General features: G+C 49.5%; 1 protein-coding gene and 1 long non-coding RNA gene across 9 annotated transcripts in view; one reads left to right on the top strand and one right to left on the bottom strand.

The window, feature by feature from the left end:
- Window positions 1-20,978, bottom strand: part of SETBP1 (SET binding protein 1) — a 363,049-nt gene extending 342,071 nt beyond the window's left edge. Inside the window, exons 1-3 of one of the 8 annotated variants that reach the window (XM_032311273.1) lie at window positions 20,870-20,946; window positions 4,937-5,073; window positions 165-821 (exon numbers count right to left, since the gene is read on the bottom strand). In XM_032311273.1, coding sequence (XP_032167164.1) covers window positions 165-650 — 486 coding nt within the window. In that variant the 5' untranslated portion in view covers window positions 651-821; window positions 4,937-5,073; window positions 20,870-20,946. The other 7 variants (XM_032311274.1, XM_032311272.1, XM_032311278.1 and 4 more) reach the window with 7 other exon arrangements.
- On the top strand, window positions 14,731-19,156 carry LOC116572356. Its single transcript, XR_004278271.1, has 2 exons — window positions 14,731-15,109; window positions 16,312-19,156. It is a non-coding gene; the product is annotated as an uncharacterized LOC116572356 (long non-coding RNA).
- Window positions 20,979-22,256: the final 1,278 nt, after the last annotated feature.

Raw genomic sequence — 22,256 nt, forward strand, 5'->3', positions numbered from 1 at the left:
AAGATATCAGAGGCATTTCTCCTGGAGGGCATTGAGTAGTCCATCAAAGAAATTGATAATTCCAAAATAAATAAGTAAGAAGCACACAGACCTTTAACAGTTGGAGGAAAAATGGCAAAGATGAATAAACAACCAAAAAAAACCTACAAAACAGCGCTCCCTACCTTCTTTTTGGAGTGGCTTCTTTCCTCCTCCTTTGTGGCTTTGCTATTTTTCCCAGCACGGGACACCTTCTGGTCACCAGATTGCTTAATGGTGATCTTGATCTCAGGTGGGCATATATAGTTCTCCAGATTCTTTGGGGGTTTCTTAGCCCGCTTGGTGGTCTGAATCTTCAGCTTCAGACTGCCCTCTGTGAAGTTTGCCTCCTTGATAGAAAATTCCTGTTCTTCCAGGCCATCTCCTGCAACCCATTTCTCGCTGTCTGCATTTGAGTTGGAATCCACATCCCGCCCTGAGCCCAGTTCATCCTCTTCCTCTGGTTCCATGCGTTCTCCGCCCACTGGGATCCCCTTGCCAGTTCCTGGAGCAGAGAGCAAAGGTTCTCCTGCACAGCCAGGGGCAGTTGGGGGCTTGGCTGAGGAGACGGGCAGGAATTCCGACTCGTCCCCCCTTTGCCGGGAGCTGCTTAAGATTTCCCTGGACTCCATGACAATCCTACAGTCTTCAGGAGTTCTCAGGAGGTGGAAGGGAAGAGAGGAAAGGGGAAAGATAAGAAGAGAGGACACCCAAAATCCCAAGGACAAAGTGGTCCAGCTGCTGGGTTCAGAGTCCCAGGGATGGAGACACGGCCACGTGTTCAGAAGAGGTCAGATCTGCAACTGAGAAGCAGAGAGATAATTAGTCATGGCAGGAAGGAAAATGACCTCAAAAAGAACTCAATCTAAGTTCCAGAAGCCCCTTCCCTCTAATCTATGGCCATCAGGGGGAAAAAAAAAAATGCATATCCCCAAATTAGATTCTATTGGCAGTGAGGGAGGCGGGGACACACACACACACACACACACACACACACACACACACCCCTTCATTGAATTGTTAATTTTTATGGCTGTGGGCCCAAGAATAAAGATAAGAGAAGCAAAGTCCTCCAGTCCAATAACAAGCTAGAAGTTTTTTATATACTGAAGCCACAGCAAGCTGAGTCACCATCAAAACCAACCATGACGAAAGGGAAGTCTGAAGTGTTGAGGCAGGTCTGTGGGACCGGGGCTGGGCTGACTTCTCACACCACTTCCCTCTCACCCGTGAAGAACAGTTTGCAAACTGAACACCACCACCCCCCACCTCCCCCGCCCCTGAAATGCCGGGGCGAAGCCCTCCATCATCTTGGAGGAACACACTTAGCTAACCTCCCGACCATTCTTTCTTTATCATTTTTCATGCTAAATTATTTCAATTACACAAAATTATCTTTATTTCTTAAAACAAACGCAGAGCTTAGATGCAGGCTTGAAAGAGGAAAACATAAAGAGTTCAGTGGAGAATCAGTTCGAATGCTGTGATTAATGCAAAACAATCGCTAAAAATGTTTTTGTCCACACAAAAGATATTTAATCATGATCAATTATTTAGATAAAAATAGCCATTCAAGACAGTTTTAATTCCCTCTCTGGTCCTTAAACGAAGTAGCATTCTGTCTTTGTGGCAACAAAAAAGAGAAAAGAGAGAGAGAGAGAGGCAGCATTTCACAGGCCTTTGGAAATGCCAGGAATGGTTCTCCCCACCTATCCACCTCTGCAACCCTGGGGCTTTGATTCTGCCTTCCTCCCAGAGGAAACTAGAAACATCAGTCGGGTCAGACCATCACAGGACCAGCTAAACTATCCCTCACCCTTACTCACCACATGTCCCATTAGTCCCAATTTTAGACTCATCATCTTCAAAGCCCCTAAAGAAGCTCAATGCTCATCCTCAAGAGAAAACTGAGAGCCCTTGGGGCCACACAAAACTCCAATACTCCGTCTCCTTCCACCCCTAGGCTGTAGGTGAGATCACACTCGAGCCTTCTTAAGTGGCTCAAAACGCTGAGGTTTCCCAGCAGAAGACATTACTACCACACACCTTCGGTTTCTACCTTGGAGCCCAGCAACGTATAAGGTATTAACCAACACCTGTGCTGACCAGAAAATGCCCAACAACAGTTGCAAAGGCACACTCAGAACAGCCAAAAACAAAGCCTGGAGACTAGGCATGTGTTTTCTCCCTCTAGAATCAGGACATTTTCAGCCGACATCCTGGGAGGAAGCTAGCCAGCAAGGCAGCCAGGGTTGCAAGGGTGAACCTGCTCCCCAGAGGAACCCAGGTGCGTATTCGGCTCCTGGAAACTGCTCAGCCCTGCAGAAAGACACATTTACAACTGCTTCCTCTTAGGGGAAAACCCAGTGAACGCAGCATTTCTAGAAGAGAAGAGGCTTCTAGACAGAGAGAGTGAGAGCAACTTCCCTGAATCTGCCACACAAAGACTGAACAGCCACCTGTGCCCCAGGCTATCAAAGGGACCAAGTCCCCACTTAGGGGCAGGGGAGGGCAGTGAGACCCAATGACCACTGAAGATTCTTTTACTTATAAGATTCTTTGTCTCATCTAGACTGGTCTGCCTACCACCCCAAAACTTTATATAATTTTTCAAAAGTCGGATTCAAGTCAACATTCATTCTGGCATCGCGCACCATACTAGCTGTTGGAGGAGACATCCGGATGCCTTAGAATGTGTTCCTATTTCTCAAGCAGCAATTGTCCAGCAGATCTTTCTCGGCTTGTACCCCAAATCCACCGGAACTGCAAACCATGCTTTATGGTAGTGCCTGGTGGTTTACTTCCCCTGGCAGGAATCTTCAACATTACCTTTTAATTCCCAGGTATGTACGATGAAACTATCCTTGTGTCAGGGAAAAAGTGACACAAGTTCTCCACTAGAAGTTCCTAAATGAAATCCATTTGGAACTTTGAATGACTACTGCAGGTTCTGTGATGAAAACGAGATGATGAAATCTGACTACAGGGGAATGGAGAGCAGTGTGCAATGGGCATATTACGAAGACAGTATCTTCCATTCAAAAAAAAGATTCCCTTCAGAATTCCTTAGGTTTGCAGGTAGAAATCGTTAACTAACTGATGTAGAAGACCACGCCCCAAAACTTAAAGCTCAAGTCATAAGAGGTTTGCCAAACATGAAAATCCAACAATCTGTTTTTCAGTTCTCCTCCAGTCAAGATCCTAAGATAAGAAGGGAAATACAGTCTCTTTCCTCAGGGAGCTTCTATTCTTGAAGAGGGATCTGGAAAATGACTGAAACAGAGCAGATATTTACATGAGCGATAGTAAAGGAGAGAAACAAAGGAAAGAGAAAAATGTTTCCTCCTTGGACAAAGTAGAGATAAATCGACAGGAATGCACAGGGAAAGGCTTCAAGGAGAGCACAGAATCTGGCTTTGACCGTCAAGGGCTTCAGCAACAGGTCGAGTGGGAAGAAGGAAGACACAAGGGACAGCATGAGGCAAGGCCTGGGGCAGCAGCTTGCAGGGTGACGCTCAGGAAAGAGCATCTTGCTGATTTTCAGCCAAGAGGTGCTGTACGAAATAGGGACCGGTGGAAGGTAAAGCTGGAGATAAAGGGTACGGCCAGATCAGGGACACCCTTGCCTGCAATGTTAATGAGCTGGATTTTATCTTACAGGTAATGGGAAGCCATTTAAGGGATGTCAGTAGGAAAGGGGCACTATCAAAGCTGTGCTTTAGGAAGATAATTCCAGCATGTAGTGTAAGGGATGAATTAATGCAACCTGATAGTAGAGGCAGGGGGACCAGGTGGAGGCACAGCAGAAACTCAGTTCTTGCTGCACAGGGACCTGAACCAGGGCAGTCTGACTGTGACATGATAAATACCAGAGATCAAACAGTAATGCACTTTCAATCATCCCAGGGTTCGGGAGCACATCACTTCCAGTCTCTGCACACTGGTCTCACCTTAAGAATCCAGTCTTAGGGCTCATTGGCCACCAACTCGCATTCCCTATTCAAATCAAACCAGTCCCCACAGTGGCATTACACACACATAGAACTCTTCCCCCTTGGTATTTTTACAGGATCTTTTCCTATATCCCTTCTACCTACCCACGCAATGACTGGCATACAGTTGGTCCTCTCCCAATGTCTGTCACAAGAAGGAATGAACAAACAAACAAACAAACAAACAAACAAACAGATCTGAAGCCTTCCCATATTTCGAGGTCAATGCCCAAGTCTTCACTTCTCCATGGCAACATTTTATAAACTCTGGACCTCTGCCTCCACGCCCTGGCCTGTCTTACACTGCACCCGGCTGGATAGCTTGCCACTAAATCCTAGTCTTGCATTGACTTCTAGCTGTTTTGAGTACACAAATTGTATTTCCCTTCCTCGATTACAATTCAGTCTTAGGCTGAGACCAAATGTGGTTTACAACTCTTACATTCGCTTCAGCACCCAGTGCAGGACGGGGCCCCTGAAGGACTTCAAGTTCTCTCTGAAAGAAAATGAATTAAGCTCCCTGACAGCTAGTCCAAGTCTTGTGGTCCTAAGGACTCCCACTGTCGCTCTGCCGGCCCAAGCACCCTCTGCAAAATTCACGCGGTCCACGCTGAGGATTACAGTCTAGCCCCCGATGTCCACACGCACCGCCCCCCCACCTTAAAAAAATAAAAAGAAGCTTTCAAAAGTGAAGAGCAAAGAAACCCAACCTGTCTGTTTACTTCACCAGCACACAGAGCTGTTGTTCTTCCGTTGCCTTCTTCCCGGCACGTACCTGACCCCCCAAATTCACAGTTCGCTTTTTTCGGTGAGTCTGGGAGACAACTGAGAGTTCTCCTGCGGTGCACCCCTGCCAACACGTGAGCGTGAGCACAAGCACCCACTTGCACACTCCCAGGGGAGGGAAGCCAATGCAAGGTGAAAACCTTTTGCCTTGTCACATTCCAGCAGTCAGCGACTCCTCGGAAGGGGGCGGAGGGGGCGGGTGCACAATGGACACTCTGTACTTGGCTCCGGCTCCCAGTCCAACTAAAGTTAACCCTTCCGTGGCTGCCTGCAGGACCTGGTGACAGGGGATAGGAGGAATCAGACTTGCTAAGGAAATAACTGCCCAGCAGGTCCCATGGAAACAGAGGGGCGAGAACCAGGGTGGTGAGTTAGAAGAGAACATGGTGGGGAGGAGTCCAGGTACGTGCCCTCTGCTCCTGCCTGGCTCTGCCACCCACAGTGACTGTTACACAGGCCACTCGGAGTCCCTTACTCCATACTTATCTCAGCAATGAATGGAGGGAGGGCCCTTCCAGACTCAAGCCTCTAACTTTACCCAACACAGCCACGGACCTATGGGGCCACTCCAACTTAGACCTATGGGGGCACTCCAACTTAGACGGTGTGAACCTTCAGAATTATTTCTCTGAGGGATCAGAGGAATCCTGCTTGGCTAGACGTGTCTCAGAACCTGAATGAGTCCCAGGGAATACATTCTTTCTTCGTGCCGGGAATCCCCGTGTCTAGCACAGTGCCCAGCACATACTGGACACTCAAGAAATGCTGGTTGACCATCATCCACCTCTCCCGTCTGCTCTGCTCCCAGGGCACTACCCACACGCAGGCCATCCGTCAGCACGACTGCTGCCTTCCAAAGAGACAATATGGTGGAATCGGCAGAGCCCGTGGCACATTTAACAGAACTCAAAACGTGGATTCTGGACCTAATCCTGTCAAGTAGGAGCCTTCATAAGCACTCTCTGGGCCGCTATGTCTCATCAACAAGATGGAACAAATGTCTTCCTGATCTACCTTATTAGGTTATAGCTTTTATCTTTTTTTTTTTTAATAGAACCACATGCTCCTTATAAAAATAAAAATAACACTTGCACCCCATACAGTCTTAGAGGCAAACAATCACAAACATGGGAAGACTCCTCCCCCTCATTCCTGACCTTCCCCGCTCCCCCAGAACGCTTCCCCTGAAGCCCCACTGCAGTCAGTTCTGTGCTCTGCGAATCCCCATAAGGCACCTCTTCCGTCTTCATCTGCCAAAGCATAATCCTTGGGCTAGGACCTCTCTCCCTCAAAACTCTGAAGACCGTCTTCTAACATCTGAAGTAACAGAGGAGAAAATGGAGGCCAGCCTGGTCTGTTTCCTTTGTAGGCACCTTGTTTTATGCCGTTACAGTCGAAGATTTTCCTTCCCTTCCATTAGAATTTTATTAACGACAAAATGAGTATAGCATGGATCTCGTTCCTTTTATTTTTCCCACGACACGATGAGCCTTTCGGATTCACAGAGGCAGGTTCTTCCTAGTTTGGGAATCTCCTCTTCGATCATTCCTTTAGATATTTCTTCTATTCAGTGTCTTAGGCTTCTCTCTCCATTTTTCCCCAGAACCCTCACTTCAGACTCCCATCTTTGTCCTCGATTGCCCTCATCTTCTCTCTCACGTTTCCATTTCTTGATTTGGCGCTATGGGCGTGAGCACAAACCCTCAAACTACCCTCCATAGTAGCAACGGAATTCGACTTCCCGTGGCGGTCTCCCTCTGCTATTGCACAGCTCGTCTCCCGCTCTCCTTTCTCCACCTCATTTATCCTCCTTCCGGCCGACTCTGATGCCTTTTGATGCCCGCGAACTCCCTCTGTTCCTTTGTGCTCTTAGCCCACCAGGGCCACGTTTCTTCCTGCGCAGATATCTGGCATCTTCCTAAAATTCTTATTCTGCCGTTGTAATAACTAATGTTCATGATACGTTCCTTTTACCTTACTTGGGTATTTTTCGCTCTAAGGCCTCATGTTGGTTCTTTCTCTTTGCTCATGTTCTCAATGAGGAGAGTGTCCTACAGAGCAATCTTGACCTACAGAGAAAGCACTGGGCTGCTTTGGACTCTGCATCTGGAAGGCACTCAAATCGTCCTTCTCTAGGGCTATGGCTGCTATCAGTGACCCCATCATCTCGGATTCTCATCAACAGTAACAGCAGTGGGCCAGAGCCAGCCCCTGAGAGCCTGTCCTGTATCTCTCTTCCCAACTCCACATGCAATGGGGTCAGGCTGGTAGCTTGAAAACCTGCTGTGGTAGGAGCGTTTACACCAGAGGAATCAGCAAACTCCACAAATCGCAGCTTAAAAAAAAACCTGGAGAACAAGGCGTTAAGCATTTACTAGAACACCACTGACAGTAGACATCTATCTGTGACTATTTTGCTGGACTCTGAGGACTTTTTCTGCCAGATGCTCTGAAACTCTGAAGAGCTGAAATGCCTACTAGGCCCTGTGACAAGGCTCTTTATATCTCCCTCAGAGCTGGACTTGACCCACCTATGCCCAGAAGTCAACGCCCTACTTCCACTCCTCCCAAACCTCCCTCCTTCCATCTCGTCCATTTGTTTCCTGAAAGCTGTAGACTTTGATACTATGTATAACGATGGTAGGAGGGATGCTGTCTTACTCAAGTCGCCCATGCAGGAGACCTGATGACTGCTGATTTTTCTAGTTAACAGAAATTGGGCATTTCCAATCTTAGAAGGCAAATGGTATAAAAGGATGGAGTGTAATTCTACCTCCCCACAGATAGGGAAGCTAATGTGTTTCGACCTAGGCTCAATGGCCTAAAGCTTTAAGAGTCCCTTCTCTCTTTCAGGAGACTGGCAGTCTGACTTTGGTTTTGGGGGTAGATGAGTGTTCATCTTTCTTTATGTCACCTAAGGTATTTAGGTGGGGAGTCAGAAGTGGCCCTTCCCATTTGACGGATTTGGCATGGGCCTTGGAACTTCCTCCTGTCCCCTTGAGTTAAGGTCTTCATTACTCAGGCCCAGGTCAAATAGGGACTGTATCAGGAGTCCCTATTTTGTGCCTTTAGAGCATAGAGCTTTTCCTCACTGGCATTTATTATATTTTATAAACACGCATGATGCCCTTGGTTGTAACTCTGTACCCTGTCTCCTGCCACACTAGATGGTAAGCCCCTGAGGGTAAGAGTTGTATCTGCTTGGTTCACCGTGGAATCCCCAGAGCCTAGCACAGCCCCTGATCCATGGAGCAACACTCCAAATTATTTGCTGAGTAAATGCTGAATGAGAGACTGTGTCAGAGGCCACCAAAAGCCATTTGACTGAGGTGCCCATGACTCTGAGTGATGCATCCCTGAAATCCTTCCTGCGGTAGAAATACCCAGAGTAAATGCTCCATAAACACTGATAAATTGATCAAGTGACCCAACCCTTACTCAGCTCTTAATCAATGAGGGCAAGGGCAGCTCTGCATCATGGCTCTCTAACCCTACATACACACCAGTGGCCCACAGCAAAGAATGAAGGGCAGATTCAGTGGCTTCTTTCTACCAGGTACCCAGGTGGTAGCTTCCTGACCACAGATGGCCTCCTCCAAGCAGTGTTGCCTCAGTGCTGCACCCCCCCCCACATTCCCCAACAGTCCCTGCTGAGCTATGGCTCCCCCAAAGTCCCCTGATTTGCGTTGCTTCATGGGATTCCCTACTAATTCCTCTGGCTGCCCTTTTTCCTTTCTCTACATTGTCACCTCTAAGTCATCCTCAGGATTTGGGTCAACTTTCACATCCTTCATGAAGGCTGGCTAGACCTTCCTTTTCCATTCTTTTCCTGTTGTGTGTACACAAGCCTGTGTACACACACACAACTCTCTCTCTCACACTCACAAATGGTCTTGCTCTCGCTTCCCTGGGCATTCTGCTATCCAAGCGTTCAGCAAAGTGTACTACAATGTTCCCTTTACTTATTTATCTCTCCCACCAGACCAGAAACTCCACAGTTGGTAGGGGCTGGGTTTCACATGGATCTCTGAGACACTTCAGAGCACAAGGAGCACACAAAGTAAGGATCCGACAGATAGTGTCCAAGCTACATTTCCCCTTGAAAAGAAGAATGGAAGGAACACCGATGTGATGTCACATGTTTCGATTACTTAGCCTCTTTTTCCCACTTACTAACTGCTCCTAGAAAATAGGTTTACACTATTCAAGTCTCATTTGGAAACTGGGTTATAAACCTACCTCAAGGGTTGTTTTGAGAAGTAATTGGAGATTAAAGAAGATATTTATGAAAGAGCATGCTGGGATCACCTTGGTGGACGCTCAAATTTTTGGTAAATGTGATTTCCTCCCCAGTCTGTGTCATCTAAGCTAGTATTTGGCTAATTGCTGCCTCTCTTCACAGATCCCAAGAAAAGCCTGAGGGACAGGGGTTGGAGGCCAACCTCCCCAATCTCCTTATACAATGGGAAGCACATACAAATAGTTTAATTTGCACCTGCTAACTTGAGTGTTTGATGTTGTTTGAGTATTGCTTTTTTCTTCTTCCCAGTTTGCCTTATGGAGGAAAATGACTGAGTTTAGTACAAATTACAGGCTCAATTCCCCGCTCTGCCAACTGGAGTTAGTGGCCTTGGGCACGTTCCTTTTTCTCCCTGTGTCTCCCCAACCCCACCTGTAGAATGAAGGGATGCAATTAGGTGAACTCTGCGACCCCCTGCAGCTCTTATATTCCCGGGTGCTAAGCCTTATTCCTGCAACTTGACAACCAGAGTCCTCCAAAGGCTGGGCTGGTAACTTCCACCTCCTTATAGATCATGCTGGGTCTGTGGCTTTCATCTGGCTGAGCCGAATGCAGCACGAAGGAGTAGTCCCGGTGTTCAGGGATCCCCATGACAGGGAGACAAGCAGAATCAGACTCCTGGGGCCTAAAGCTGCACACTATGCCTTAACCAACAGTTTCAGCTCTAGCTTCAAAAACAGTGCCTCCTCTGGGAACCAATAACACAGCACAACAGCATGAGCCTTGGGGCCCCTGGGGGAAGATCTCTAAAGCGCTGGCCGGGCCAGTCTCCAAGTTAGTAGGGCAAGCTCTACCTCTCGCCTATCACCTGGTGCCTGTGACCTCCATGCAGTCAAGGAAAGCCCACCCTCGCTGGGAGTGACCTGGGAGTAACCAATGACCTCAACAGGCATGATGAGTTTAATCGAAACAGCAGCCCAGCTATACAGAAGACCTGTCCTCATTTTACAGATGCAGAAATAATAGTCCAGAGAGGTTAATAATTTGCTCATGAGCCCGCACTCTTTCTACCACATCCACAATCAAATTCAGGGTTTATATGATTCCAAAGCCTACAGTCTTACTTTCACGGGATAATGTTTCTTTAAAATAAAAGGTGGTGCTGGCTTTTAATCCAGCAGCCCTGGCTACTTCGACAGATGCCAGCTCCAAGACCAGTCTGCCGTCTGACTCAACACATCACTTCCAATCCTGGGTATCAGCTCTCTCACCTGCCCTCCTAGTCTTTTCACAGAACTGTACAAGGACAACAGGAAGTAACATACGCAGAATAGCACCCCAGGAGCTGAAATATGGCAGACCTGTAAGAAGGAACCGTGTGATCACATTTCCTGTCCAAGCAGAAGCGAGAGAGCCACCTGGCAAAGAAAAGGATCCTAAGTTTTAACATGTATCTAGGATATAATGGGTACTTCAGGTTTTTTACTGGATTTAACCCTGAGATGCGCCCATTTTATTTATTTATTTGACAGACAGAGATCACAAGTAGGAAGAGAGGCAGGCAGAGAGAGAGAGAGGAGGAAGCAGGCTCCCCACTGAGCAGAGAGCCCTATGCGGGGCTCGATCCCAGGACCCCGGGACCATGACCCGAGCCGAAGGCAGAGGCCTTAACCCACTGAGCCACCCAGGTGCCCCATGATGCGCCCATTTTAAAGATAAAAACACTGAAGTTGAGGAAGTAATTTAAATCACTGAAGTAGTGCTCTTTGACTCCAAATGTCACTTACTTCCCACTGACTCATAATGCCACCAGTCTTTAAACACCCAGAGTTAGGGGTCAACGTAAGCTCTGGTCCTCCACCCCGCCATTTATAAATTGGGGACAAAAATTATAGGCCCACCATGCAGGCAAAGGGGAAAAACTAAACAATCCAACAAATAAGAAGTTCCCTAGTCCTTCTCTCAAGGGCCTCTGGTTTCGACCCCACTCCCTGTTCAGCCCTAATTCAAGTTCCTCAACTTCTCAAGACATCTCATTCCACAATTGCTTTGCTCACTGCCATTCGGATCTACAGTATAACCTGACACCTGCGTGTCTGTGCTTCTGCCACAGAGGGGATGCTGGGCCTACCAGAGCTCAACAAATATTAGCAGCACTTCCCTCCCTTGACGATATTCCTTCTTCAGCAATCTTGAACTGCCATTTACATACTGCACTGTTATGAAAACGTGTAGATGTCCTTCTCCAACGGTATTTTAAATTCCCGTTGATGAATACCAGCACCAGGGCACTGTTGTTCCCCAGAGTAGCTGATCCCTACTCTGAATGCTTGTATATAGTTTACTGTTTATACTAAAGATGCCTCTTTTGACCAGATCAAAGAGCTGGTAGCTGACAAACCTGGTGGTGGATGGGACAGTCAGATGTCGGGTTCTCTCTTGTGTGGTATGTGTGAACGTTTTCTGATGGGCACATCCTTCTGGTCCTCGTGTCTACTCCCCTTGCATTCTGAAAACTGGTCATGGCCTCCATCTCAACATGCAGCCTTAGCCTTCTTCTCACAGGACCCCGTTTCATCTGTCTTGCTCCCCTGCCATTGCACAGAACACTGGTCCCTAAGAAGTGATCTTCTTTCTGTCCCTACATTAACAAAATGAGTATCTTCTCTAGGGCTCTGAACGTATGCAAAAATGTCCCATTGTTCAGGACTCAGCCCATGCCCCACCTGCTCTCCAAGCTCTCTGGGATGTGCCCAACCCCCGAGGTTCTGGCCCTCCCTGGGTTCCTACCGCAGTTCATTTAGTCCTAGGTCACTGTCCTCTGCTACTCCTCCCCTGGTTTTCATAAGTTCTTACAAAGTCTTCTACAAGACTGAAAGCAGAGACAGTGTCCTCTCCATCTCTTGGCATCCCCCCAGGGCCCATCAGGGTCTGGTCACATGCATGTGTAAGTGGCAACAAGCAAACAAAGTCTGTTGAGTCAAAGGGCTGAAAAGTTGATGAGTATGAATGAAAACTCTGGACAGCTAGACTGTGGGTCCAACTTAGAGGCCCCAGGGATTGGTCCTTCCCACTGAGCAGACCTCCCACCAGCAAGATGCCTCCCATGGGTGATCTGCCCACCAACCTCAGCCAGCTGGACCTTCATTGTCAGGGCTGTCCGGCCCCTGCCAGCTGCCCTGCTTCCTCGTGATTAGCGCTTGCTTGCCTGTGGCAATGCCAAATGCACATATGAACTTTGTTCCACCTCTGCTCCTGTGCCAAAGCTATTCTACCCACCAAGAACCTCCTCCATTCCAATTCTTTTGTCACACCCCACACCACATCCTCCTCGAAGCCTTCCCTGACTGCTCCTGATCATACAAATAGTACAATTCCATCAGATTGTGCTCCCACTTCAGCTGCAGAGTGAAGCTTTCCATTGGAGCTATGCATGTCTCTACAGATACACTGTCCACTCACCAAGGGCAAAAGTCATGTCTCCTACCAGACCCTATCCACCTAAAAGCATCAGGAACAATGGTTTGCACAGCGGCAATGTTGAGATTTTAATAAGTATTTGTGGATCAAAAAACTCACTGTAAGCAAGCTCTTGAGTACAAAATAACGAGCAGAAAGAAGGTCCACAGGATTCTTAAAACAAATCATTCTTTTTGGGGCACCTGGGTGGCTCAGTCATTAAGCGTCTGCCTTCACTCAGGTCATGATCCTGGGGTCCTGGGATCGAGCCCTGCATTGGGATCCCTACTCAGTGGGGAGCCTGCTTCTCCTTCTCCCACTTTCCTTGTTTATGCTCCCCTCTCACTGTCTCTCTATCAAATAAATAAATAAAATCTTTTTAAAAATTTTTTAAAAAACAATTCTAATTTTTAGCCATCATTATTAATCCATACTTTAAAAAAAAAAAAATCAAAGCTCTCATTCCTCAAATAATAGGTCACAGGCAGAGCCACCAACAAATGCAAGGGACTTGCCACCCAGATTTCATTATTCTGCTGCAAGCACAACAATGGTGTCCCAACTGCTTCTGATAAGTATTCTCATCAGGCTACTGCTTTGAATCAATCAAATTCAAAATCTCCAGTTTCCCCCATCTCTCCAGCCCCAAGTTCAAACTCAAGCAGCTTCTTTCCACTGAGAGAACTGCAAAATCTTTGGCAGATAGAAGGAACAGTGAAGAAATTGCTTTTCACCAAGTTAGGTTAGTGGTGTTGCTTTTTATTTTTTTTATACCCATCCCAAGTAAGTCTTAGCGTAAAAATAACTGCTTCACCTTGGTGGCTTGCAGAACCTCCCTCTTCCTAAATATCCAACCAGTGTGCTCCTCAGTGAGTAAGAATTCCTGCTGAACTTTCACAGGGCCTCAGATCAAAGCCCAACGTTCCTGATCGCACCCCAACCCAAATCACAGAGGCTTCTGGCTTTGGACAGACTGGGGAACACGCTCTTTGACCTCAAAGTGCACAGAAGCCAACTCACTAGCCACTACCAAACACAGCCAAAGCAGGGGCAGACTCTGCTATGGGGATGGAGAGGACAGCTCAGGAGCACAGGCATGGCCTCAGCTTCCATGCCCAGTGGAATCCACACAAAACAATAACGCCCCGCCCCCCCAGATCCAAGAGGTCCACGAAAACAGATTCCAGATGCCTCGCTGGCGCAGGAGGCAGCAGGCTTCACTCAGCCGTCCGCACTCTCTCCTTGTCTCCGTGCAGCTCTCTCACCAAAGGGAGCCAGTATTCAAAAACGATGTGGAGAATCAATCCTTGTCTTCCTTCCACACTATTCTCTGTTGTATTCTTTATGGTGTTTCTTCGTACTAAGTTCACATCTATCTCCTCCTCTCCCTGTCCCCATCCCCGTCCCCCAAGTCTGGGTCTCTGGTTCTAACTGGGGAGCATCTGCTGATCCTATGTCCATTTCTTGAACTTGTCCGCCACAGCAAACACTTATGAAAGGATACAACTCCTCAGCGGGATGGGTTTGGATGGTTGTTGGGGTGCCATTAAATGGGTCTGAGGAGCTCTGAGTTTTAAGAAAAGAAAAAGAAAAAAAAAAAAAACTTCAAAATCCCTGGGACATTTTTAGCTACACAATCACTGAATTTCAGAATGGTCCCCTCCTTCCATAGCAATCAGACTCTTTCACTTCAGGACGCCTCCAGCAAGGGACAAGAGAGGCAGCTCAGACTGTCCTCCATCAGAGGCTGACAGGTGGCCAGCCCAGCCCACGGCCTGCTTCCCTCAAGCCCTACCCTGGACCTGCCCCGCCGAGTGCATTTCTCTGCACCAGCTTCCTTTCCATTGCGGCCAGGCTCGCTCAGTCACCGAGGAGTGGGCAAGCACTTGGACTAAAGCAACAAAGAAGATTGCATGGTTAAGTGCCAAAAAGAGTGTGGTGGACAAAAAAAAAAAAAAAGCAACTAGAATTTTCAGAGAAAGCCAAGAGCTGGGTGCACCAGTGTGCCAACGAGGCTCTAGGAGGCACTTCAGAAACAGCTGATGATTGGATGAATGAGTGAATCCACGGATGGTAGGATGTACATGGGGTAAAACATCATTACCTCGTAGGCTTGGAGGGAGAGACGGAGTGGGTGATTGCCCCTGAAAGATAGCCAAAAGTATAAAAAGCCATTAACACAAGTGGTTCTCATTCACTCTGTGTAAGAGGTGCACACTGTGCTCCTTCACGGAGCAGAGCTCTGGCGCACCTTAAACATTTGCTTTTAAGATTCTACCTCTGCATAAATTCTGCCATTCATTCACAGCATGGAACTCACTCCCAAGGAGGAGCCCCTCGTGGGGCCAACCTGGTCCCTTTCTTGAAGGACTCATAGCCAAGGGCGGTAGTGACAACAAACAGCAAGGCAGCATGAGCCGCGAGCCGGTTGCCAGGCAAGTGCTTGAGACCCGAAGTGCTCTGGAGACCGGGGTGCAGAGCTGAGAGCTGGTCTGATGTCCTAAGAGGTGCGTGCTCTGGCGAAAAGGGACCCATCGGGACACCTTCCAGAGAGGAGGCAGCAACACAGAGCCAGCCCAGGTGCGGAGGCGGACACACGTCCAGAGGGCCCAAGGTGAGCGAGGAAACAGGTCTGATGGGAGCAGAGGTCAGCAAGTGTTGTGTAAAATGGGGATCACTGGAGAACACTGCCTGGTGTGTGGTGCATACAGGCTGCTGGACAGGGCCAGCCAGGAATCATGGGAAAGAGAAAGAGAAGCAATCCAGGGGAGGCCAGCAGCAAACCGATTGTGAAGAACTTTCCTGACTCTAGACAATGTACTAGGTTTGCTGGGACAGAGGCAATCCTGCTAGGAGTTCTTTTCTTAAGAGAGGCTAAACACTTCAACCTAGATGCTACTGCTCAGCCCCTGGGGCGCCTTATGGAGAGTCTCCCTCTCATTCTCTCTCCCCCTTTGCCCCGACTCTGTGCATCTCCATGTCTTTTTTCTTTTGTTCCTCTCATTTCCTAGCGAAGAACATTTCCTGAGCCCCAACATCTGTGAGCCCAAACTGCCTATTATCTGAGACTCTGAGTCTTAGATACACATGGCTTATACAAGGCATCAAATAATTCAACTGATTTCAAACATGTATGCACACATTTTTCTTATGAGTCAACTCATGAGCAGAAAACAAGTATTCCCCAACTGTCTTAGAACCCAAGGGCTCCTATAGGCATTTCTGGTCACACCAGAGGGTTATTAACCTCTGGGCTACGGCGACAATAATCCCAGGCACAGATTTCCAGGAGGCAGCATGGAAATCCTCTCAGAGTTCAATTACAGAAATTAGCTGGTATTATTTAATCCTCCCAACCCCTGTGAAGTAGGCAGGGTAAGCATGTTTATCCCTATTTTCCTGATTAGGTTACTGAGGCTCAAAGAGGTTAAATAACTTGCCAAGAGTCCTTTAGCTGGGAGGTAGTAAGGACAGGATCTGAAGCAGATCTTGTCACTTCAGGTGTGATGCTGTTCACACTTTAACAGAGCCTTGGGGTCCCAGGTAAAAGTTCTGCAATTCTTGGGGCGCCTGGGTGGCTCAGTGGGTTAAAGCCTCTGCCTTCGGCTCAGGTCATGATCCCAGGGTCCTGGGATCGAGCCCCACATCGGGTTCTCTGCTCCTCAGGGAGCCTGCTTCCCCCTCTCACTGTCTGCCTCTCTGCCTACTTGTGATCTCTGTCTGTCAAATAAATAAATAAAATCTTAAAAAAAAAAAAAAGTTCTGCAATTCTTATCTGCTTACTATTCATTCATTCTCCTGCCCCCACCCCCATAGCACTTAGAAAGGTAGACGCCTAGGCCTGCCAGGGATCAGCTCAGCTGACTTCGCTTACAATTATTTCTCAAGAGTCTGTGGACCACAATTCATCATCAGTTCCTGGGAAGGGCTATCTGCTTCCTCAAAAGGTGTCCCGTGGACCTCAGGTCTGCTCTCACTCTCCATGTGACCCTGGCATCATTTGCTCTGAAATGAACTGGAAGTCAACTGTAAGCCAAAGGCTACTTTAAAAAATGCTCCCTCAACCTTGGAGGGCACCCTCTGAGGATAAGAAAACCAACCTTGAAAGGGATGCTGCTCTGACCTAAAACTTTGAAAGAACTTTGAAAATTCCAGATAAGAATTCTAAGGGCCCATGCTCTTGCACTTGGTCATCTGAGGTCACGGTTCCCCACACACTTCATATTGCTCCAACCTGGTATGTCCAAGTGGACACCGGAATCCAGCTGAAGGCTAAGTGAAAAATGGACATGAAAACCCAGAGTGAAATAAGACTGTAAGCTGGCATCTACCCTCCGTAATCATGGGGTAGATAACTTGGTGTTTACTTTTCTGCATTTATCAAGTGTTAGGCGACCCAAAGTGTCTGCAACTCGATGAAGAGTTTGCCAAACACCAGGGCTGCCTTTGAAATAGCTCTAACAGAAGCTCAAACCGAAGGTACTACGTAGGATGGTGATGGTTCTCACTTAATCCTGGCTTAAACCATTTTAAGAGCTCCCCAGGTTTCATAATAGATCACAGAATGGAAGGGAAGTTGAATGGCTTTGTTCCCCTCATCACAGGATCCGAAGGACCAAGAGGCAAGGACTCTATGAGGCTTCCTTTTCTTCAGGGAAGAAATGCCTCGCTCCTGGACAAGAGTAGCCCCCCTCCCCCCCCCTTCCCCACAGACCTCCAGTGGGGACCTGAGTAAACTCAATAACACCATCCCATTTTTTAAAGCCCTGCAACTCCTGACAATGCCTATGTGTTAACAATAATTTACCCCATTCTTCTGGCAAGAACAGAACTGAAGCAACTTGAAATGCCATCAGCAAAAAATTATTTATTTCCCATTCCTGAGCAGCAGAGAAAACAAGGTTTCATTGGCTGGGTCTGCCTTCAATAGCTTTCTGGTTTCAATTAAAACTTCAAGTCTCCAAGGGAAAAACTGGCATTCTGGGAGGCTGAGGCCCAGCCAAGTTTCAGTGTCTCTGCAAGAATCCAGAAAGGACGTCCCATGCATCTAACCACTCTCATCTTCCTCCTTTTGCATATTACAGAGAAGATTTGGAGCAGAGATTGAAGTACATCTCAAAATAATGACCAGCTTGAAAGAACTCTCCTAGAGGTACGTTTTTGTGCCAGAGAAGTATCGATTCAGCCCCTAATGGAATTGAAAGTCAAGATAACAGCAAAAATGGAATCAGGAATCCAGAGGAAATGCCTACCTATTTATTTCTTCTTCAGCAAACTCCTGCCTCCTGCCTCTCCCCACCTACTGTTTTCAACTAAATTCTACAAATATTCAAACACTGTTTTCTCTTTCTCACAACCCTTATTTTGGTCAGGTGATTTACAAAGTAAATTTGTGATTTACTTTGTGATTTACAAAGTACCTTGCTGTGAATAATGCAAGTACATGACCAGAAGCCCTCCCAGCACTGAAGAGGTTCACTCAGGGATACCCCTAGGATTCCCCTGTGTGAAGTCCAAAACTGGGCCTGCCAGCAGCGCCTTCCTATGTAACACTGTGATGTTAACATACAAAAGATCGGATTACACCCCTTCACTTCACTTCACTTCACTAGCCCATTTATGAACATATAAGGCAGTTGATATTTTCTCCCAAGCCAGAAGTGGCCCCTTCCTACCCTACCGCTGCCTTTCAGCCACGCCCCCTTACGTTCGCTACAAGCCATCCCCTCCCCCAAGGCCAGTTTGTTTATTCCAGTGACGCGTCTATTTTCCCTGCTCCGCGCGACAAGTCCGTTTCCCTCCTCAGGCTCCCGATTGCATTCCCTCACCAACACCTCCCCCAGCCCAGCTCAGGTTACTAGAGTGGCTAGCCGTGCCCACAGCCCAGCTTTTGCACCAATTCAACTTCCCAAGACTAAGATTTTTTTTGTCTTACCGGGGGAGGAGGCATAAGGGGCAAAGCCGCACTTTCAGAGTACCTGGTCTCCCCATATTCTCAGGCTACCTTCCCTGAAGTTTGCAAATATTCTCAGATTCCACCTTACTCTTCTGATCTGTCTTAACGCCCCTCCCTGGTAGCAGAGAATTTCACGAAGTACAGAGGAAAACACAACATCTTCAACTTCGCTCTGAAACCCTGGACTCCTGCCCCCTCCCTCCAGGAGTCTCAGGATGGTGGAAGCCACAGAAGAGAGAAGGGGGAGGGAGTGACCAGGAATTGTAAACTGGCTACATTTTAAAGTGCTACAAACTTTCTCCTCCCTCACACGCCCCTGGCCGGTTTGGCCCCGCCTCCCCATCCCGGCCAGACGACGTCTAACTGGGGTAAGCAAAGGAAAGTCTCCCAGACCGTGCAGGTCTGGCCCCAGTGCTGCAGAAGTGGCCTGCACAGAACACCACCCTTCCTCTCCACGTCCCTCATCCCTACTCCACTCCTGTTCCCACCTCCCGACACACACACACACACGCACACGCACACGCGCGCACGCGCGCGCGCGCGCATATACACACGTTTTGCAAATGAAGATGAGTTTGAATGGGGCGAATCAGATTTACCTGTGTGAACTAAAGGAGGGTAGGAGGTGGGTCCCCAACAGTAAGATAGTTTTAGTAACAGCTACTTTATGAAATGAGTTTTTTTGTACGAATCTACGGGGGGGGGGGGGGGACCAGGATACAGAGCAAAGGAATGAAAAGGAAGAGAACAAAAAATAATGTAAGAGGAAAACAAGTAGTATTAGATCTTCTTAAAGACCACAGACTCCAACTGAACTCAAGGGGGAAAAAGGTGTGGATAGTGGAGGGTAGGGGGTGGGGGCTTGGAAGGAAAAGTAGCTGTTATAGAATTCCAGAATAACCCACCCTTTTGGAAGAGTTTCTGAGGCGATAAAGAGACACACAAATTGGCCTTTTAGCATTAGACGCCAACCATGAGATTATCAGGACAGTTTATTTGAAGCGGAAACGAATCGGAAATCCTTCCCTCAACAGTCCTTTTAGATGGATATACACACCCTCAGAACACACACACACACACATAAAGAATCAATTCAGCAGGAGGGGGCAATCAGAACCCCCCTCCCCACACCCCCGGTACCTCTACCTCATCTTCCACTTCCAACTGCACAACTTTCCGATCTCCAAAGAAAATCTTTCCAGTTGGATCCGATTTCAGAATTGTTGTAAGCGTGTGGGTCATGGGAGGAGGGGTGTATGCAGCGCGTAGGGGAGGGGGACCGAAAGACAGCATTTAGGCAGTCACTTATTTTTTTAGAACCAGCATGCTCTACCGATCAGAAATCGCTATTACCCAGCAATGCTTCCATCACAAACAGACACCCAAAACGGCATCACCGTTATCACCATCTTGCTGAAGATCTGCCCAGTCCAGTTTACCTGGACTCTGTCTCTGTGGAACTTCTCAGACAGTATTTTAGCCAAACAGATAATGGTTTGAAAGACAAAAACAATAAATCGATACTGAAGGGCTCTCTTTCCGGAGTGATTTCCCACTGGAAACCACCGAACGGGGAAGCCTGCCGTTAATTCTCCAGCCCAGGGCTCCTCTAGAAACACACACAATGCGTGCTTTCAAAAAAGGCAGTCGTCTGCTTTTAAGGGAATTCCTGTCTTTTCAGAGTCCCAAAACCGGAGAGCACGAGAAAGAGACTCAGATCCATTGATTAAGATTTTAAGAGAAAGACTAACACAGAGCCACAACACAAGCACACACCAACCTTCGCCGGCTGGACCACTTCTTCCCTGTTCTTCTTTCTATTAAAGACACGTTAGATTCTCATACACCCCCCCCCCCAATCCAACTAGGTTACAATGTAGCTCTCTAGCTCCACTTAACCTGCAAGTTACAAAGAGACCCCCCAAAATAAAATATATATATATCCCGCTGCTTCCCACCCCTTTCCCTACCCCCTCCCCCTCCCGAGTCCACTCCACCAACGCCAAACCCGCCAGCCCCGGCAGCCGGCGGCTGGACCGAGGGAGGGTGCAAAAGGCGGGGGGGCTGGGGGGGGGAATCAGATTAGGCGAAACTCAATAAGCTCCCAACCCTCCCGCCCGACGCTTCCACCATCGCCGCCACCAACGGGCCACTCCAAATGAGCCAGCATCGCTGCCCACCCGCGGGCGGGCCGGAATCGCGCCCATCCTCCGCAGCCTGGCGGGGACCGGCATCCCGCCCCCTCGGCCCCGTCTCCCCCTTCCCGCCCGGTGCAAAGTCAAAGCCCCGGCGAGGCGACGTTAACTTTTGCATACAGGGCACACACACACCGCCCCCGGCCCCGGGCGTGCGGGGGCCCGCGGCGCCGCGGGAGGCTGGGCGCCGTGCTCCCGGGCCAAGGTCGCGGCGCGTGCTCACCCATGTCCCGGCGGCTCCGGCTCCGCTGGCCCCGGCGCTCGCTCAGATCCCGGCTCCCGTCGCTCGCCCGAGCCCCCAAAGGTGCTGCTGCGGCAACTCCATGGCGATGAGCATCTGTCAAACGGCGAGCCGCGGGGGGGCCGCCCTCGCTCGGGGGGCGCCGGGGCCCCCGGGCGCGCGGAGGCGGCGGCGAGCGGCGGGCGCCCCGGCCGGCCCCGCGCTTCCCGCCCGGCGCGGCCGCCTCCGCCGCGCCACCGATTTATGGAGAGAGATATCAAGGGGGAAAATGGCGTCTCCGGAGCCCGAGGAGTCCTGGAGTAATCACATTCACACACACACACGCCCGCACGCACACACACTCGCACACACTCGCACACAGGCGCGCGGCGAGCCCGGCTAATTTTAGCAGGAGCCAAAAAAAAAAAAAAAATTATATATATATATCCCCGTCTCTCCGATCAATGCTATTTTTTTTTCCCTTTTCTTCAAAGGATGGATTGGAGCTTTAAAAAATGTTGCCGGGTTTGGGCTCGCAGGAGGCGGCGCGCGGAGGGCGAGGGCGCTTTTGCTGAGCTGTGCAGTTCGGTCCGCGGCGCCGGGCGGCCCTGCCCGCCCGCTCGTCCGCCCGCGGTCGCTACTGCTGCCACCGCCGCCGCCGCCGCCGCTCCATGGCCGCGCCCGCCCCGCGCCCCCGCCGCGTCCCCTCGCCGCCCGCCCGCGTCCCCGGCGAGCGCTGGAGTGGGGTCGGGCCCGTGTGCCTGCCTCCCGCGCCCTCTCCCGAGTCCCGGAGTCCTAGTGAAAGGAAGGGGGAGGGCGCGGGCGGGGGAGGGGGGGAGGATCGGAGCGGCCGCGCGGCGAGCCGAGCGGGGACCGCCACCCCGCGATCTGCCTCGGAGGGGGCGCGGGCGCCCACACTGTTCGCCCCACGGACCGGGGGCCGCTTCCCGGCTCGAGCCGGGGGGAGGCGCAGCCGGTAACCAGCGAGCGACCTCTCCCTACACCCTCCCTCTCTCGGTGAATTTCGGTGAATTTCGATCAATTGGAGGGAGTGGGGTCTTGCTGGGGGAGGAGGAAAACAGTTCGTGGAGGCCGACCGGTGACCCCTCGCCGCCCCCTCGCGCCCCTCCCGCTCCCCAGCGCCCTCGCGGCCCAGTGGCTCCTGCGCGCCGGAGTCAGACGCGGGGACTGGGCGGCCGCGGGGATCGCCGCGGGCTCGGCGCGGGTTCCCGGGCTCAACACTGCCACTATCTGACACAACAGGAGCAGTGTTGGGGGGAGCTGCGCGATGAGGCGCGAGATGTGATAGGCTCTGGAAACTGGGTGCATTTTTTTTTTTGAACCTGGTAATTGCATTTCACTTTCAGAGGTTTATTTTATTTTATTTTAT

Source organism: Mustela erminea, chromosome 13, assembly GCF_009829155.1.
Source record: "Mustela erminea isolate mMusErm1 chromosome 13, mMusErm1.Pri, whole genome shotgun sequence".
Classification (NCBI taxonomy): Eukaryota; Metazoa; Chordata; class Mammalia; order Carnivora; family Mustelidae; genus Mustela; species Mustela erminea.